The sequence below is a fragment of the Armigeres subalbatus genome, chromosome 3 (assembly GCF_024139115.2).
Source record: "Armigeres subalbatus isolate Guangzhou_Male chromosome 3, GZ_Asu_2, whole genome shotgun sequence".
NCBI lineage: Eukaryota > Metazoa > Arthropoda > Insecta > Diptera > Culicidae > Armigeres > Armigeres subalbatus.
Window position 1 is genome coordinate 274,638,476 of NC_085141.1, and position 19,623 is coordinate 274,658,098.

The 19,623-nt window shown below is 37.3% G+C and overlaps 1 protein-coding gene across 4 annotated transcripts in view; it reads right to left on the reverse strand.

Moving 5' to 3' along the window:
- The window catches only part of LOC134224477 (homeobox protein extradenticle), a 118,235-nt gene that overhangs the window by 24,547 nt on the left and 74,065 nt on the right, over positions 1-19,623 (reverse strand). For 2 of the 4 annotated variants that reach the window (XM_062703838.1, XM_062703836.1), the window contains exon 3: positions 6,612-6,623. The exons of the other annotated variants lie outside the window; for them this stretch is intronic. In XM_062703838.1, the coding sequence (XP_062559822.1) occupies positions 6,612-6,623 (12 nt within the window). The remainder of the gene's footprint in view (positions 1-6,611; positions 6,624-19,623) is intronic. 4 annotated transcript variants of the gene reach the window in all.

A 19,623-nucleotide genomic window follows, 5' to 3' on the forward strand; every position in this document is an offset into this window, starting at 1 on the left:
CTATTTAAAGTTCGGTTTACGTATACTTAGTATACGTGAAAGGCTAAATCCGTGCAAATTCCAATGAATTTCATTTGGAAATTCCGAACAATCTTTCGTTGAAATCCAAAGATTTTTTAATGAAATCCACATTTTGAACAATTTGCCGCTGAAAATCTTAAGAATTTTGAAAATTCCGGAGAATTTCTCGTAAATATTCAAGATAGTTCTCGTGAATCTTCCGCGGGTATTCCGAAGCATTTTCAGTGTAAACTTCGAAGAATATTCAACAATAACTCATACGAATTTTTTTATGAATATTACGAACATTTTCCTGTAGAAATTTTTGTAACAATTTGCAGTGAAAATTATTAACAGCTTGTAAATTTCGAGGTAGGGGGGATGACGGCTTTAGTAGGTTTTGTTCTATTATTGTCAGGGGGTTTTCTGTAACTAATTATGCTCAAATGTAGCCTAAACATTCTTTGCATATCAAAGAATATTGTGGCCAAATTTCATAAAATTTGGTCAACAAAAACCTGCCAAAGCCGTCAAACAAACAAAAGACCCGGAGATCCATAGTGTCATATACCAATCGACTCAGCTCTACGAATTGAGGTGATGTCTGTGTGTGTGTATGTCTGTGCGCAAAATTAATCTCACTCATTTTTCAGGCACTTGTCCTTAATCGATTTGCAAAAACTTAAGTCTCGCCCATTTTTTGGGCATTTACTCTTAACCGATTTGCTCGCAAGTAGTTGAACTCGAACATACCATCCAACTGGCAGGGATATGATACGTAAATGATCCGATACAAGTTAGTTTATTTTTTCGCAAAGCACATTTCCATATAAAACTTTCCTTCGTTATGAAGAAAACCAATCACCTGTTACGACGGTAAACGGCAATACAATCCACAATAATTATCATAATATTTCCCTATTCACTCCCGTCCGAATGAACCGCAAATCGTTTCCTGCTCAAATCCTTCGCGTGTATGGCCGTACTGACACAATTCCCAAGGTACGCACCACGGAGGCCAATTTTCTTCTGTCCACACATTGCCACCACATAACCGTCGTCGTCAGTCAGTGGTTAGTGCAGCACCATCCCGACAAACATACCTTTCCTCCGGGGAACCGTTTTAACGGCTCTCCACTTTTCGGTTCTGCTGCTCAAATTGTGCCATAACTATTTGCTTTATTAGTCGTAAAAATCCTATAAAATCTGTTTCCACCCTGCCTCGCATCGACCGGCTATAACCAACCAGAGCGGTGGAAGTGCGCGGTTTAGTGTCTTTTCCTCTATCTCGTTCATTGTCGATTTCCATGTAATGTGTTGAATTGGCCGCACGCTCTACCGTTTTTTTTTCGTTGGTTCTGAAGAAAACGATACGGTAATGGCTCAGTATTATTATGTGTTATGACATTCAAATGGGCTTTCCATACCACCCGAAATCCGACAAAAACTGGCCAATCGACTACGACTGTCGGCAGACGGAGATAAAGACTACCATGCGTGCCAGGAAAAGATGTGAATTGCAACAAGTGTCGATTAACTGAAAAATGATATACAAACTATGAATCGTAGCATGTTCAAGCTGTTTCCGACTTCATGCGATTCGGATGTTTTTATATGAGGTTTGTGTGGAACAAACTGAACCAGTTTATTCAAAATGTAACAATTATGATCTTCGGCTTGATCTCGTTTGCTATTGAAATGTGAGGCTCAAGATGAACGTTATCGCATTGTTAACATTGTTCTAATTATAATCGCTTGGGCAATTGAAACAATTTTACTGTGATAACATGAATGTAAAAATAAATTCTGTTATCATAAATAAACATACGTAGTCATTCTGAATCTATCGTACACGTGGATCCGTCTGAAGCTTTTGCATCAAGTTCAGTTTTAAACTCGATCACATCCTTAGCTCAAGTTCTCGGACTGCATCTTTCCATGACCCACCCTCGCATCTTATTATTAAAACCATTTTAAAAGAAATTATTCCGATATTTATTGCTTCCACCAGGCTGAAACAACGATCAGCCGGCTGGCCGCGCACCAACCACACAAATCTTTCGGTCAACAAAAGAAACACTACATTATGGCGCTTTATTGCCCGATATCATATACACACCACATTTATCAGACACTCAGACACTCAGTAGTCATTACAGCCCCGATACGTCCGGTGAACCGATTCGGCACAGATTGCGTGCCATTTCGGTCCAACCCAGCCGGCGCGGGAGCGGAGAAAGAGCTTCCATAAAGATCATCGACTTCATCCGTTGATATAGTAATAAAACGCAAATCCACCCGTGCTCGACGGCTTCGTGCTTGATCCGTTCTCCCAACTACGGGAAAAAGTGAACGAAAAAAATATTTATGAAAAAAAGCTGAAAACAATAATCAAATCAAATAATAGAGTAATAAAAATGTGGTAGCATACAAAATCACAGCCAGAGCGGTATCAAGCGCTCGTAAAATAATCGTAAAAATATAAAAACAAGACGACAGTGCACTGTGGGCTGCGAGTCAAAATTTGGCTACAAAATCCGCAGTAATTGAATGCGCTTCATTAAAATTCATTGCATTCAAATGTTGAAAGTCAAGCATCTTCTTTATTGAGATTGTTTTCGAACGTCCACTGATTTTGATTCTAAATAGGATAAGTTAGGGGTCATACATATGGGGGGAGGGGGTATGTCGTTTCATCACGCATCATATAAATAAAAGATTAGTTATATGAAAGAAATCTTACATGTGGTGAACCAGCCCAAATATCCCCGAAAAATTTCCTACGTAATAAGTGTACCACGGTGTCTCTATGGGGAATTTTTTTTTTTTTAAATCAGTATTTCTGAAACACCCACCACGCGAAAATGTATTGTCTCATTTTACATGTCGTGGCCCGTGGGCTAACTAAAATGTTCTATCGAGGAATCTAGATAATTTTTTTTTGTATTTTCAGTATAAACTTTATATGAATCTTATTCACCAACAGACGCACATCCACCAAAAATATGTATGGAAAAATGACCCCCAATGAACATTTTATAATTGCGTGAAATAGTTCATTATTTGGCCCGTTTCTCGCATAACTCCGAAAATAAAGCAATTTCCGAGGGTTTTATTAGCTGTAACAGGAGATGTATCCCTTACGCTTATTCGCTGTTGAATCTGATCGATAGTTTTTGAAAAAGTGTGCATTTTTTAGAATTTGACAAATTAGGCACTAAGGTGGCCAAAACCGGACACTTCCCCCACTATTTTTTTTTTTTTAAATTAAGTCTCTTTGGACAAATACACCGTGGTACGACTTCCAAGAACTTGCCTAAAATTATGTGCTCACTCAAATAGCAAGGCAAGTTTTTGTTCCTTTCCACCATTATTCGGAACTATTTTCTTTTCTTCTTTATGCGCTGGGTTAGGATTTTGAAGGATTTAAAAAAGTGGTCAAGATGAAAAAAGGGTTTCGCTCTGGGTTTCAATTATGAAACATTTATAAAAATAGCAGAACGTTCTTCAATTTCAATGTGCAGGATCGCGATTAATTTGATTTGTCTTTGTGTCACGTTTTTAATGCGGATCAGAGTAGCTGTAGATCGTTGTCAATAGCAAAGGAATTGAATTTTAACCAGGCTCAATAAAATTCATGTCATCCATTCCAGATCAGTGACCCATAGTGCACCGATAGAGTCTTCAACGAGGGGCGGTGGCGAATGCCGCGCAGCAGCGTCGTGAATTGCTAGAATGGTCTGCTATGTCGCGGTTCATCCCGGTCGGTGTGGGATACTCCAAAGAAAATACGCATTCTACAGTTGCTTTTGCTCTATTGCACCAGCAAGCAAACGCACCAATTGCCCTTTCCACCCCAGTAGAGCGGCCCTTCGATTAACGACGAAAACATTCCGATGCAAGGTGTTGAAGGATCGGAGGAGGAAGTTATTTTACCAGACACTCGATAACCGACCGGCAACGCGGTTCGAGCTTGTAAAAACATCCTCAGACACGCATAGCTACATAATCACTGGAATGGGTGCGATGGGGCCGATGGGAAATGGAATCGGAGACCAACTTTTTAAGACGGCTATTTGAGTTTTATTGCGTTAAGCCTTTTTGCTCGAGTGTTCTTCGTTTACGTAGCAATGTAATAATGCGATCTTCGATGGAAAACCCCTTGTTGGGTAAATATTCTTCTTCTATATTTCTATTTCTTCTTCTTTTCTATATTTTTTCTATATATAAAAATGAATTTACATTTCCTTTGAGGCAATATAACTCACGAACAGGTTGACCGATTTGCAAGATTCGTCTTGGGATCAGCTGTGTTTGTACATACTAAGAGTTGATCAATTTTAATTAGGAAAGTTGGAAAATTGTTAAAATACAATGGTTTCGTGAGTTCTGAGGCAAGCCATCAAGCTCGAACTGAAACCGATCTAGAGTGCGACGCTGCAATCAACTAAATGATTGGTGAATTGATAGCTGCAATCACTGCTTGATCATGGAAGCACCACAACTTGAAAGATTATCTGATACAGAACTTTCGTATGTGGTATTAATTGTGAAATGAAATTGTGACGGAAGTACTGGTTACAGCGAGTACAAACAAAAGTTCAGTGATGATGAAATCTGTAATCAAACAGATGCAAATCCTATAAGAGCTGAAGCTGGTGGAAAAATGTTGTTCTAGAATCCCATACCCTCTTCTACCAGGTATATGCAGACCTGTTCGATTCTCTAGTTTGTTAAAGAATCGACTAAAGTAACTCTCAGGGAAAAGACCAACTTGGAGAATCAAATACGAGCTCTTCGAAAAACGGGGGTGTCATTGTGCATCTCGACGAGTAAACCATGCAAACTGTCATACGGAAGAGCTGTCGAAAGGAGATGCGCAATGAGGCCCCAGAACTTGGCATTAATGGACGTTCAATATGTGTACAAATTATATGACGATTTTTGATGGGAAGGTCCTGAATGCTGCAATGCTGCAATATATGCAAAGCAACACCAATCCAACTAAACAATCTTGATAATGTTCTTTTGCGACCAACTGATGAAGGCGCGTTCCAATTTGGAATATCTGTTCTCCGTGCAAAAATAAGGTAGGAAGAGGCTATTTTAACAAATTTATATATCCATAATTGACATTTTTACAGGTTTTTCGAATATTTTCTGCAATTGGGGTATAGAATGGACGTTAAGAAATAGAAATGTTCTGGAATGGACTCCACAATGGTTATAGAACGTAAGCTGCTCATACGGGAATCTCGGGCTCATTCAGTAGCCGCTAAGTTGCGAAGGCCGACATTTACATTGAATAAAATATATTTTTGCATAACTAATATTGTAGAAAATAACTCTTATTAGTCTTATTATGTTTCAATCGCTTAAAATAGTGTATCTCAAAATCTCGACGTGTTAGAGCAAATCTGAAGTCATTCGGATTTAACGAACCAGTATCTACTAGGGACACATTGTTCGGTATTGTTGAGCTATGTATAATAGAGCATACCAAAATAATTGCCTGCCTTACGGCGTTTGCAAACGCTTTTTGGCGAATCAATTAATACACCTTCATAACTTTTGAACGTAATGACCGATCGCGAATAAATTCAATAGTGATGAACTAGAGATTGTCGTCCATCGAATGCAACTTGTGTATTAAGGGTTACTATATGAAGGTTGGCTACTGTTTTTCGGTTTTCATGTGCAAATGCACATACACACGGACAGACAGATATTTGTTCAGCTCGACGAGCTGAGTCGATTAGTATATAACATCATTGGCAAAAAGTTTGATTTTGGAGTGAAATGATAGCCTTTCGGTAAAACTTTATTGAACGAGAAAGGCAAAAAATGCATTTTTAACATACCCTTGGAAAACCTCTCCGGTGCCCCTGAACTGATCTGAGATTTACAATGGAGACAAAAACTAGAAGAATTTCTGCGTCCGATGGTTCCAGTTTCAGCAAAATCGGATGAAGTCGGGAAGTCATGTTAACATGAAATTCGACTAAATTTTGTCTATCTCAACCTTTTTGTCTAATCCCTGTATGTTGTTCACTGTTTCATTTCCAAGTCCTCTACAGCTTGATCACAGAAATACGTCAAAAAGACAAAAACAAAGTTAGATAACCAACACAACAATAAAAATAATACACTGTTCTTATATAGGGATGCTCAAAAATGGTTTAGACGTGCAGAATCTACTATTTGTACTGAATGATTAGTTTGAAACGACTTTGTTCTCTTTTTCATTTCCAATACTGTAATTCCTATTTGATTAGTTGTACTGATATCTAACCATTTGCAAATGTAATTTTAAGGTACATATCATATTTTTAGAAATATACAATAACAAAATATTTGTAGAGTTCGTTTTGGTGTTTATATGTATGATTTTTGAGTGAATAGGGTAAAGGATGTATTTTGGATCACCCTTACGTGGGCTCTTATTTTGGACCACCAAGAGGAATTTGCACTCAGTGGTCCAAAATATGAGCCGTCAAACTGGTGGTCCAAAATACCTCCCTTACCCTATACAGATGGCAGTCTTGATTGTGTTATTTATTTTATGCCGAAAATGAACAATAAAAATACCTTATAAAAAAGGGGCCACGTACCAGAATACATACCTGCAAAAAGAAAAAGAAAAAGTTTTATTAGTTTAATATTGATAAGCCTTCATTATTTTGTTTGAACGTACGTCATTAAGATTGTTATACATTTTGATTATTGATTTCTGAGAATGCTTGGTTCAAAATTATAGTTATTATTATTTTATATATTTAAGAGGCTTTCAGCCCTTGCCTGGCTCACCTCTGGTTCAAAACTATAGTAATATAATACTTTATTTCCACTAAAATTCAATGGTTTACCGTTCTTGTTGCTAATTTGTTAAGTAACCTAATGTAAACAGAAAATATGGCTGTATTCGTGTGCCATTTTATCACTCGTTTTGTGCTGTTCAGCACAGTAGATGCGTGAATATAAGATTGCTAATGCTTCTTCAAATCCTGTGATCAACATTTTTTGCTCATGACGGTACTTTGTGTCAGATGTCCATGTTTTTCGTCATAGTACCTAAATTTTCATACTTTGAGAACAATGAATTGGACATTCAAGGTACCGACCAAGTAAAGTGCCTGCATTATACAAGTGGCGCAAAACTTCTACCTTCAAGAAAGTTTGTATTGTAGAATAAACGTTATTTTTTCAGCCGGGGGAAAACGCGCCATCCAGCTATACTATATGCAGAATCGATCGGATCGATGTGCTTCGATTTACTTGGTTTGTTCGATACTGGTTTTGAAATTGAAAAAAATTGAAAGTGATTTTCTTCACCTGCATTGTTGGAGAATTAACCAACAATATCAAGTGAACGAAAAGCCCCCAATTTTTATTTTGGGCGGCACAATTGTCTATCCAGAACGTTAGTTTGCGATAGTTTCCAAGGTGTTCGATAACCCGATGGAAGCAGCTAATAATGTCGCTTGCTGACCTGCCTGCGACAGCTTCATTCCATAGGTAAGCTATTACTGAGTTGGATTTGGCGTAGGTAGCTGAATCACCTGAAGGAAGAAAGAGTTTTTTTGTTCTAGCTTTTAGGTAATTGGAAGAAATGTTTAAATCAACAGCTAGAACTATTTCGTTTGTCTCAGCAAGATCACCATCTTTCCTATACTCTTCGCGAGATTCATTTTTCAGACGCTTGTGGTCCTTGTACCTATCACAAGTAGAGCATCCATACTCAGATTCTTCATCTTTATGTCCCATAGAATTTTGATGTTCTTCAGCAGCAACACACGTTTCGCATTGCTCATGACCGAGCTTGACGATAGATATATTGAGCTTTTTTACAACTCTACAGAAAAAGGTATAGCTGACTTTCAAATCAGGATGAGTTTCCTGATGCTGCTCATACATTTTCCTCTGCGTAATATCTGATGGTAAGTAACGTCTGTTTGATGCATGTTCCCGCCGATAGTGGGATATTGTAGGATTGTACAAGATGTGTGCTTCTACAGCATTTCTGCGATCAGTGCTCCGTTTATATTTGCCACGCGTTTTCGGTTTGATTGAAATGTTGTCCTCATCAGAGACAAGGCAACGATAAATCATATTTCTGTAAAAGAATCTATATTTGATCTCATGTAAACATTTGTAATACCAGAGATCTCTTACCCGCAATTTTCTCCGTAATCAACGGTGTTAAGAAAAAACTTTCGACAAACTCACATTACCCGTTTGTCAGCCATCTCAAGTGAAAACCGATGTGAGTGTACTGATATATCATGACGGTGGGTGCTTCTGGTTCTAACGGATACTCGGTTCACTCTCACGCGAAAAAATGCTGCTTGTCCTGCGATGTTTAACTTCCAGAACGCTCGATGTATAACGATGCGATCTTCCATCGATACATTATTCGGGCAACCTTTTCTGCAACCGCATAGAGCGAGTTTCGGTGGATGAGAAGCTCTGCGCTTTTTTGCTACAACAGCTCTACGTTGTTCTTTCTTTGTTCGCTTTCGTTTTCTTCTGCGCTGCTCTGCGAAATAGCTTCCTTCGGAATCCAGAGTTTCACTGCTGCTTACATCCTCCACCGATTGGTTATCAATCATATTCAAGTCATCAATCCGACTAAAAGATTCTATCTCCGTGTGTAAAGAATCGAGATATAACGCCCACGTGCGAGACACTTCCAGGTACTTTCCGTTCTGATTATTTGAATCGAACCCATAAAAATCACCTTCCGAACTATCACTATCACTACTCAGTTCACTACCGTACACGGAAGCTCTCAAGTACCCATTAATGGGTATTTTCTTACCCATTTTGAAGAAAAGCGGCATAACTCATTAAATAAGTAAAATCGATTTACTCATTAATGAGTATTCCCACTTAACTTCAAATAATGGGTAATTTTTGCTCTTGAATTTCATTAGCAAAATGGGTAAATAAATCCCATTTTTTTATTTTGGTTGATTTGAGGTTATGTAACATAAATAATTTGTGTATTCAGAATTTAGAACATAGGCAATAATTTATTAGTTAATTATCGTTTTCCGAAACATTTCGATTCAACTTTGGGGCCCATTCAGCCGGCGTCATCCATCCGGCTTTCTGGAAACGATCTCAGCTTCCACCTTCTCCGTCCTCAAATGGTATGTTTCCCTCGATGTTTCCCCTCGTGATACATTTCTGCGGAAGATGATTTTGATTTGTCGGGAACCAGTTGCAAGGCCATGGTTCTCTGTGCGGGATAGTGTTCATGCTTGCAAAACAAAGCTGTGAATCAAAGAAATCCTATAGAAAAATCCAATGTTATTGCGAATGGAAAAACTTACTTTTTGGCACAACAAAATTCTACCATCATCGTCGGATGCCCAGTCTCGTGTCCAGTTTTTCGGCAGGAACCATTTCCGAATCTCACCGACTTTGAAGGAAGCACAACTTCCGTAATTTTAATTTTTTTAATATTTATAAACACTTCTGCAAAAATGATGCGGTGGCTGAACGAATAATTCACGGGTGATGTTTACCCATTATCATTGTTGGAAGGGAATGTATAAATTGTGGTTAATGTACCCATTTTATGTTGTTATTAAAAAGCCCATTTTTTGACATCTCCATATTGGTTCAAAAAATGGGTACTCTAGACCCATTTAATGGGTACTCCCAAATGTCCGTGCAGAGTTTAATTGCTTCGAGAGCAGACATTTTTCACGATATGTAATGAATGTCAACAAAAGATATTTTAGTTACTAGATAAAGATTGTCGCTTCGGTTCCCTTTGTTCTGCTGTCCGAAACATGTGTGGTACATACCTGTCAAATCGTATGGATTTTCCTTCTTTGACATTTAGCTCCCCTATCCTCGCCAGCAAAAGATGTTCCGGACGTCGACGACAGCGACAATCTTTATCTAGTAACTAAAATATCTTTTATGTCAACCTTGTGCTTTCAAAATACAATGTGTCATCATGGTGGAAAATCAAAGTAAGCGAATAATAGGACTTGTATGCAAGTTTGCACTTTTGGTACATTTAAATAAAGTTCCCGAATAAGCAGTCCCATTTAGTTTTATCTCATTTTGGTAATTGAAAAACAAGTTATCTATTAATATTTTAATTTTAGACGATAAATAAATATATATTGTAAAGGAAAGTTTCTGAAGGATATCGTCGATTTTTACTGCTGTTTGAAGCGATAATCAAACATATTATATGAGTAAATACAAACTTAGTTTTCCCAATGCCTTCATTTTCGGAATGGGACTGATATGCGAGTACCGGCAGCATACGTCTTGAAAAAAATGATTTTGAATTATGTCACATAAGAGTGGTCCACCTTGGGCTGTGAACCATTGCACCGTTTCATTTAACTTTTAGTTAAAATTTGACAGTTCGATGGTTATTTTCCCATCGTGGTTAAAATTTTACCCCGAAGCCGACCCATTTCAGTTTTGACAGATTAATAGTTATTTGGTGCAATTTTTCTCGCGAGCAAAGTCAAACTGTCAAATCTAACCATGATCCGGAGCAGGGTTATTTTCGAAGTGCACACGCACGCACGGAGAGCTGCTGTCATCGGATCTCGCTCCAGCCATTTGGGGTCACACATTTTGGCGATCCTGCCAGGTTATTTTTTGGATCCTGACGCTGATTTCAAAAGGTGAGTAATTGAATACGAAGAATAAATTATGTGATGGTTTAAAATAAAATCACATGGCGAGATGGTTTGTATTGCTACAAAACGTGTCTTTAAGACCGCTGGAAAATCTATTGTGGTTTAGAAAATCACAAAGCGCATCTGAAAGACCGGCGGAAAATGGATTGTGGTTTGGAAAACCATAAGACAAGTCTGGAAGATCGCTGGAAAATGGTTTGTGGTTTGGAATACCATAAGGCACGTCTGGGAGACTGCTGAGAAAAGGGTTGACAATCTAGAAAATCCCAAGGTGAGTTCTGGAAGCACTAATTGTGGTTTAGTTTGAAGTTTATGTACTTGGCGGCTTTAGTGTACATGAGACTACCCATTAAACTTGTTCTAATAACGAAATCTGATAGGTATGGAGAACTATCGTATACACCCAGGTTTTTATACACGGTTTTGTTTTAGTCGTTTAAGACCTTCAGCACAGACAAACAGACGTAACACAAGAAAAATTACTATCGACCATGGCTTCAACGATCAATTTGAATTTGATTGATTGCGCGTTTTACAACTAGAGGCACTAGCGTCGTAATCCTTCGAGTTTGACATTTCACTCCAGCGCCTTCTGGTGACGATGTCATACGAAACATTGTTTCGTGTAATATGCTCGCAAGATGGTGGTAGAGGAGTTAAACGATGGATTTTTCAGAAAAATGTTCAAGCTGTTACGTCTGTTTGTCTGTGCCTTTAGCGTTAATGAAGCAATGAGTTAACCCCACCAAAAAATTCACAAAAAATCAAAGAAAATTCAGGGGGTATTTGAAAAGCTGTAAAAGTTCAGGTTAACCAAGAAATTAATGAATTCCAACCGCGTAAAAAAAAACTGGGTGTACTACAAAGTAGTTTGAAAGCCAAAATATATTATCTTGAATTTTATTTTGAAATTCACTGACTTATCTGTCATAGCGGAATCAACCGTTGGACCAGATATCCAAAATTCACGAAGTTATAAAGCGTTGCCAGCTTTCACAAAGCTTTTAGTTTGGAGTTGTGGGCTATAATAGTACTAGTTGGCATATGACTAAAATTTAAATATGATACCACATTCAAGTATGATATCTCTGCAAAATTTTAGATAGATATCATTTTCTAGGCGATTTTTCGAAAGTTCAATATCGATATGTTGAAGGTCAGCTTGATGGTGCTACTATACACGAGGCTAATAGTTGGATTGAATGGACGGAGTAAAATATTCAGATTATGGCTGCAATCTATAGTGTTTCTTAAGAGTTCAATACCGTAACACTAGGAACAAATTTATTTTAACATTTCAACGATACAATCTATTGACTTCCATATAGTTGTTCTGCGATTGAAAATCACGATGTTTATTTTGGAGTTCAGTTTTCAAAGGAATTAATCGGTTTCTCAAATGCAACATGTTCATTGTTCATCTTTGTCTCGCGTATTTAAGTTAGAAAGAAATCATCCCAAGCAGCACAATTTGGACTGATTTGGTTGCAGCAACTCATATGTGACTTGATTCAGTTATACAGAGGTTTTAATAACTGGTATATGACAAGTGTGCTGCTAGGGATTGCATCCTATGTTAGAGGATTTGTTTGCCTTTTTTATGAGAGAAGAAGGGGAATGTGGAGTTTGAGTAAATCACCATCAGCGTGTGATTATAAATTAACACCTGAGCGTGACAATCGGTGAACAGCAAGCCATGACTCGGCCCCTTGTCGGATCTCCATCACGTGCACACGCACTCATGGAGAGCTGCTGTCATCGGATCTGTGCGATTACGAACGAGGGGATTAACAAATGCTTTTCTGTTCAAGCGCATAAAGTTTACCGTAATGATTCTCTACAAGAACGAGGTAACGCCAATTTCCCGTAATAATCATTAGACTAATAATTTCGACAGGTGTTTGAGCATGAGTATCGTGACCGTAGAATTCATAGTTGATTAAAACACATCTGTTTTGACAATGAAGGAACCAATTGAAAAATATCATCAAATTTGGTAACCGTTCGGACAGTTTCTAATACAAGCTCACTAACTCACATATATAACAAATGTTTCTTACATCCCTCCCAGTACGAATGCTTGCCTTTGGTTTACCGCAATGCACAATCACCCTACTACAAATACACATTACAGCCATATCCCATCTCGAATTCAGATTCTAAGCACAGCACTGTCTATCATGAACGAAAACCCACGGATGGCGGATAAGCGTTGGGTTTCGTTGGGGAGGAAAAGGCTTTCGCCGGCCGGATATGTTTTTCCCGGTACTTTTTCCTACCCTGCTCTAACCCGCTTGCATTGACTTTCTACAGGGTGATAATGCCAAACATCTATTAATTCGAAAATGAGTTTATTATTCGAAAACGAATATGTTGAGTAATTAACGGAAGCAGCCCAAGACAGATGATAATGCATTCCAAATTACTTGGCATTTTATTTTGAATTTAATAATCGTAAAATCTTCAAATTTAAGGAAAATGCCTTAGATAGTGGTGTTAGAGTTTGGTGTATCGCTTCAATTTTGCCACCCTGTATAGTGTGTGCGAAAAGGCGCAAAATGGAACCAAGTCGACGACAACGACGATAGCGCCTTCATCGGTAGCGCAACACCAAGGGCTGAGGCACCAGATGAGGGAAAAACCAGAGTGAGGGAAAACTTATTATGGTACGAGAAATAATGTTTATTTTCTTTTGTTTTTCCTAGCTCTCACTTTCTTCCCATACTCCTTTGAAACGGAACAAGCCAGTGAGTGGTATTCTTGGTAGAGATGGAGCCAAAATCTGATAGCGATGTTCTTTACTCTTTGACGATAAGATAGTGGTTGCTGAGCAAAGCATGATATTGTCAAGTAGGGTAAAATAAGTGTTTTATAAATTATGTTCTTATTGTTCAAATTTATATCAATCATTATGAGAAGAATTAGTACATTATGGCTTATATTTCCATATTGATCATACTCAAAAACAAATTATTTTGTTTTTTTTTTATGTGGTTTTTCTATCAGTGAGCGCGAATTGAATGTCTATTAGTGAAAATTTAGGAGTTTATAACTACTCTAACTTTTAACCTTAGATGATCCCACTATTTCAACTCCAGCCCAAGGAAACCCGGAGCCAAAATAGTTCAACCATGCAAGAAAGAACAGAGTGTGCGACACACAAACGGACCGAAGAAAGGTTTTAATTTCTTTCCCCGAGTCGATGAATCTGAACGGAATACTAAAACGCAAACTGTGTTTTCCATCGTCGTCGTCGTTGTCGTTGTTGTCATCATCGGCGTCGTCGGTCGTAGTTGTCGGAAGTTTTTCCGGGAAAATCAATAAATCGCCCCGATTCCATTCCCTGGTATTCGGACTGATGGCGGCAGCTCGATTCGTGGAAATTGAATCTCTGTCAACGGGAAGACGCTTCCTACCCGACTACGGTGCAGATGTATTGCAAGAGCAGGAAAAAATCGCAGAGTCCGTGGGGAAAGCGTCGGCGAGCACGTACGGAAAAACTTTCCTAATTAAACCTTTCCCTCCTTCTTTTGGTACTATTTTAATTTAATTTATTCCCCAGTTTTCAAAAACAATTTTCTAGCCCGACCGCGTTGTTGGGTGACTTTCCTTTGCCGAGAAGCAAGAGATTTAGGCGCCTTGCTCCCAAGTTGAAAAATGAACAACGCTTATGTAAATTAGCTGATTTTTCGAAATTGCTGTGATATTGTGTACACCACCCAAGTATCAGATGAAGCTCAAAAGTTGCCTTTAGTTGAAATATTTTGTGACAGTTGCTGCTCAATTGATGATTCCGTTCAGCATTCCCCTCATTCCGCTGTTGTACCGTGCTGTTGCAAAGACGATGCTTCAGTAGCAACGATTAACATTCATAAGCTTCGGGGGGCTACGGATGGATCATCATGGATCATTTACGCTGTGAAACCCGTTTGTTAATTGGCGTTCGCTTCAATGACCATTTAGATGAGGACCTACCGGTTGGTTGATGTTATTTGTACGTTCTCCTAGTGGGGATATTATTGTCTCTATTAGTGTAATTGTTCATTTCGCAACTTGTGATTTTATGCTTTTCCTTGTTTTGCAATAATCTTTTAAAAGTTACATTGATGCAAATATGGTATATTGCAGCAAATCAATGATCGACTCCGTCCAGAATAATATTCAGCTTCATAGGCATAGGGGGGTCTCCAGTAGACTTGCGAGAAAATGCGTAAGACTGCCAATCCGAAGATGGCGAGAACGATTCTCGGTCCGGTCTAGGATGTTTGCGGCTTGGAAACCACTTACCACTTAGCAATAAGAAACCAATTCTTTCTTGGGAAATCTGCACAGGTTATACTTTTACCTAAATCTTATTCACGAATAAGCACATATAGCTTCCAATTTTTTTTTTTCCTGTTCGGGTGTGCCACTGCGACCAATTATTAGATCTATTGTAGCGTTACCCGTATCCTTAGTGTTTAAGTGCATGTCGAATTACTCCAGTGCTATTGAGAAGCAATGCAGTATCGGTTTCGATACAGTTGTTGTTTTGTTTTCTCAAGACCACCATGACAAGGTCCCGCTATTTAGACCCTTCATAGAGAGCAATCCCATTGAAGGCGCGCCCCTTATCAATAGGAAATCAATCCTTTCTTGAGAAAACAGAACAGTAATACTGTTTTTGGCCATGCATCGGAGCCCTAGCCACATCCTTGTCTTGCTTCTAGAATATCACCAGTGAAACTCTTAAAATCGGGATTTAGCTCTGTCTACAAGACCATTTCACGCAAGAGAATTTGTTCAGTAATAAGAACTTCCGTGTGTTCCTCTCACTAGCATTGTTCACCATTTCTTGAAGAGTTAGTACGTATTAAACCCCTAACCCCTATTTTTTCCAGCAGTCAGTTCAGCCTAGGACCGGGTACCGAGGTTTTTCAACTAATTGCCTGAAAAGTTGTTTCCGCTGCATACAGTTTAGCCTCAAACAAGAGGAATTTGAGTCTTTCAACTGTCTGCAAGGTAACATTAATTATGTTTTATTTCTGAGACTGCTGTTGGTAGCGAGGACTAAATACGATGAATCCTTAATTACCACAACTTATTGCCCTAGCTAGAAAAATGCATTAGGCTAGGGCTCTGTTTGGTAGATCTTACACCGCAACACACTACGTCAAAGTGATCTACCGTGTTACGGGTAGCTTCCAATAGTAAACTTTTTATTTTTTTTAGAAAGTGGTAATCACACACCTTATATTTGAGATCATTTTATTATCAGTAAAAGTGGTACATGTACATTAAAAAAAATTAAACGGCAGTAAATCATCTTGAAATTAAAAATAGGGTTAAAATATGTTGCAGAAACGTCCATGTTGTCAAATTTTCTTTTCAATGAGCTGGTTTTAGTGGGTAGAGCTGTACATGTACCACTTTTCCTGGCAACAAAATTGCCATTGTGATATTTATATACCAGAAATTAAAAAGTGCATAACACTTTTTCGTAATTCCCTTACTAGATCTATGCAAACAGAAACTTTTGGTGTAAAAAACACAAAATCGACAAAAATGGTTTATGTACCACTTTCACTGGCACCGGTTCGTATTAGCTAATGAAAATACTCAGGAAAAATCTTGCATAGTGCCTTCCTTAGTCGGAGAGTAAGATAAGTGGCTACATTCGAGTTCGTTGAATTATTCCAATTATTTTGCTAACACATTCGGTATAATAAAAAGAAAATCCCTTCATCTTTTCTACCGTCATTCTCTTGTCACTAAAAATGTATTAACTAGGAGTTCGCCCTCCTTTCCCCTTCATAAGAAAAATTTTCGGTAACCCACAACCGTCGCGGAATAAATATCATTCACATTTGCACAACACACAAGAACGTCTATTTTTCTTATAAAATAAACTCAAATTGTGACTTTTAAATAAAAATTTTGAAAATTCGGTGGAATTAAAAAAAATGGGACATAAAAAGCAATTAAAAATTGGTTGGGAATCCATATGGCCGGGGTTCTGCCGAATCGCACCAAGTGCCAAACAAAAATTTCCAACTTTTCTGCTCAAGCTTTCGTTTAACAGATTCAATTGATCACAAATCGTATCGAATATCTCTCAATCTTATAATTGAGGACATCATACAATAAATGTAAGTATAAATTGACATGACATGATTTTCCTTTTTCTTTTATAGCCTATTCAGATTGGGCTATTTATGACTTTGTTAAGTGAGAGGGTATCCAATTATTACGAGGTGTTCAGACTGCAGCAAGATAATATATCTTGACGTTTCCATGTTTCCTCATTTGCACGCTAATACAGGGTTGAATTCAAGGAGAGTTTTAAAATTTAATTTTCGAAATCAAGCATTTGTGTGGCGACAATCGAACATTTTTTTTTGAACAAAGTTTCTACGAAAAAAAAAATATAAAAAAAATATGAAAAGGGATTTTCGAAGAATATTTGAAGGTTTCATTAAGGATAATGAGCGAAGCTACATTAATTAGTTGGGTGCGCCGTTCTTCGGGGAATCAGACTATTCCTCAGTTTATTTTTAAGTTTAAAAAGTATTTTGATTCTGTACTATGATCGAACGGAGATTTGATAGAAAAATTTAGATACTTTTGGGAATTCTCACAAATAAATAAAAATAGGACGATTGGACCAATTTTCAAGAAATATTATCGAACTAAAATGTATTTCCACCAGTATCTCCATGTATGAAGAGCAACTCAGCAATTTAATTTTTTTTTTCAAAAATGGAAACTGAACCATTGCGTTCTACTCGACAATCAATGATACAGCTTCTAACAAAATCGAATCGTGTGAATGTGAAATAATTTAAACTGGATTTTGGATGAATTAATGCATTACCAATCCATATTTTATTTAAGGTTATTCTACTTTATATATACATCCCATTCAAATCGTACAGTTGTCACACGTGAAAAATGTTGAAATCCAAAGTATATTAAGCCATTCAAGGAGCAGAATTGAAACAATTTATGAAATCATGTTTATTCATCAAATATATTCGTTTTACAACCATTCCTACGTTTTAAATTGTCTTCCGCATTGGCCCTTGAACTTTGAAAATTTATTCGATTTGTTCTATTAAATCTAGGTTTAAGTTAAATACTTCATTTTAATTCTAGAGAGCATCCGTTTTTTAAACAATTCATGTTGAATTAGTGGAGAATAAATAATTATCATCATTATTTTTCATCATATAAAATGCTTTCCACAAAACCATCACAATCCGAATTATTCTTCAGCGCTCAGAAGATTTCCATCTAACATGCATTCGACCCTGCTGCGACAGAAAGAGCATGACTGTCAACTACGAAACCAAATTAAAACAGAGAGAATTTTCTCTCTGGCAAAGAGAGCGTGACGCTTGTCAGTTTTGTTTTGTTGAATTTCTCCCTGCATCCCAGTTAGAACGAAAGCTCTCTCGTAATAATTGTTCGTAATAAGTTCTTCATGACTCTTTTTAGCGGGTATCTTCTGACAGCGCAAAATGTATGGAATATTACGTAAATAATGACATCATAAAGCGTATTTAACCTGAAACGCCAATTATTATGTCATTAATGGCGTAATCTGAATAGGCTATTATTACAAACAAAATATCAGTAGTCAGTCAAAAAGCCGCTCGGTGCGGTTTGGCCGAACTCCGACCATATGCTTCTAAAGACCATCGAGTTAGTCTTTTGATATAGGGATGATAAAATGCTTAAAAACACAAAGCTGCGATGCTGCAATATTGCAATGTTCAAGTATATGCCAACAAAGAAGAATAGACGAGATAATTTCACCAGGGTATTCATAAGAAAACTCCAGGAAGGTTCAGGAACTGTTGAAGAAATTTCTCATAATTTATCCAAAAATTCTATGATTTTTTTCAAGGAATTCGGTAGAATGTTCCTTCCTTATTCCCTAGATAAGGTAATCATCAAAATTTTTGGTAAGTGAATTCCTAAAATATTTGGGAGAAAAAACCTTCTATTTCTTAGATAAGAATTTCATTGATATTGTTCTCCAGAAGTTCTGTAGAAGGAATTCCCTAGAATATATCGAGAATATTTTTTCCAGAATTCGTGAGGGAAGACTTTATAGCTTGAAAGAAAGAAATTCCACAGAATTTCTATCAAGAAGTATATAAATAAATTGTCCAGAATACCTAAGCTGGGGAGATCAATTTCCCATGATCCTCGGATGAGGAATTCCTTTAAATTCCTGAAGGAGAAATTACTCTAAACTTCTGAAAGAGGAACTCTTTCAAATTCATGTGAATGTAGTGGAGACTGGGGAGACTTCATCTCCTTTTCTGATTTCCGATGTACCTCAGCCAAAAATAAACTTGAGCGATTTCCACACAGACTCTCTAAGAAATATAGTATTTAACTTTACTGGTGTATGCCAGTCCTTAATATATTTTTGTTATTGATACACTACCGATTTTTTGAAGTGCTGTCAAAAATCGACTTTTAAAATAATCGAGGGAAATTGATCCCTCTCCAAGAACTTACTTTGATAAAATTGGAAAGGTGTCCTCATATTTTTTAAATAGTTTTCTTTCAAAATACGCGGAATTTTTAGCTGTGCGTATACATGAACGATTTTTGTTATTGATTTCGACAGCACATGCAATTTTAAAATTTGGGGAGACTTGATCCCCTTTCTATGATATCTACGCAATAAATATTTTTTCCTGCCAACCATTCATCAAATCTGTCAAATACACAAAAAAATAGAATCTTGAGAACAGATTTATATATTTTTTTTATTTTTTCGCCAAATTTTTGTATGAGTGACTAATAGGGGATCAAAATCAAATATTCTAAAACTTTGATGGAATGTTGACATTTTCCTCAGTACAGAATAATAAGCATATTTATGGCTTTGTGCTGTAAAAAAACGAAAGCATCTGGTCATTGTTATGAAAAGTTATGAAAAATCTTTAGG